The 1,193-nt window shown below is 34.3% G+C and overlaps 1 protein-coding gene across 1 annotated transcript in view; it reads left to right on the top strand.

Annotated features, from left to right (window-relative positions):
* Positions 1–1,193, top strand: part of LOC106530966 (uncharacterized) — a gene marked incomplete in the record, with an annotated part of 73,050 nt that overhangs the window by 15,855 nt on the left and 56,002 nt on the right. The window contains 2 exon segments of the mRNA XM_014026703.1: positions 502–612; positions 682–798. Coding sequence (XP_013882157.1) covers positions 502–612; positions 682–798 — 228 coding nt within the window.

Below are 1,193 nucleotides of genomic sequence, written 5' to 3'. Positions count from 1 at the left end.
ACAACATTGATATCAATAATTTAAAATAATACAAATTGAACTGAGGTTGGTATTTTTCAGCCGTATAATTAATGCCATCATCAAATGATAAGTTGTTTGCTGTGCTAACTGCTTTATTTTGGCTCCTGCTTCTCTGTAGCCTGTCGAAGGTTATCAGGAACAGTGTTCAATAAGTTTTTAACATCAGTCATTTTTTTAAAGTCTTGATCACAGTTAACTGGATTTACAGCAATCTGAACCTAAGTAGCCTAACTATACTCTCTGTGACACTGGTTGCTGTTCTAATCTGATCATTTAATCTGATTCAAATGTCAAGTTTTCAGCTCATATCGTGTGTGTATGTGATAGATTAAGTTGGTTTTGTGTTTGAAAAAGTTTTTTTTCTGTTTTAYTTTATATTTTCTCTTGTTCATTATCATCAAATGCCACCTAAGTACAACAGAGAAACAGGTAACTGGAGTAATAGTTGGTCCTGGATTGTCTTTGTCTCCATTTCTGTAGCAGCACATGCGAACTGTCCACASTGCATACGTAATTTGGCCTAAGAAGAAACCTGTGAAGTCGTTTCTGAAACTTCTGAGTCCATCCAAGTCCTACACAATCCCTTTCAGAGTAAGTCAGGATCTGATCACAGAGGCTGTTGTTTGATTTTTGATTGCTAACACTGATCTGATTTTGCAGATGATCATGGTTAAAGAGGTCCCAGAGCTTTACAACTACATTGATCGAAGCCAACTCCCAGCATCCCTCGGAGGATACTTCATGTACTGTCACGAGAACTGGGTCAGCTTCATTAAGGTGGAGTTTTACTTTAAATATTTTGAAATAATTTAGGTCACAGCAGTGAATCCTCTTCAACCAGTTTGAATCAAGTGTTTCATGTTCAGTGTATTGATTAGTTTTGTGGTCTTTGATCCACTTAGATTCTGCCAAACCTGGAGCTGGCTTTCCACACTATTAATATATTTTTTTTCTTCAGTTTGTTTTTCAGCATGTATTTATTTTACAGTTTATAAATCAAAACGTTCAGCTCTTTCATTACAGGAATTTCAGCTATTTATATATTTTTTAAGATATTTAACTTTTTCTATTTTCTCATAAAAATTGGCAGCCTTCAACATCCTTAAAACCCTTCACATTATTCTTAAAGCTTTTTTGATTTTGCATTTTTGAAAATTTGTGCTATTTTTTGT

The sequence above is a fragment of the Austrofundulus limnaeus genome, unplaced genomic scaffold, assembly GCF_001266775.1.
Source record: "Austrofundulus limnaeus strain Quisiro unplaced genomic scaffold, Austrofundulus_limnaeus-1.0 Scaffold583, whole genome shotgun sequence".
Lineage (NCBI taxonomy): Eukaryota > Metazoa > Chordata > Actinopteri > Cyprinodontiformes > Rivulidae > Austrofundulus > Austrofundulus limnaeus.
This window is presented reverse-complemented; position numbering and strand designations above follow the sequence as displayed.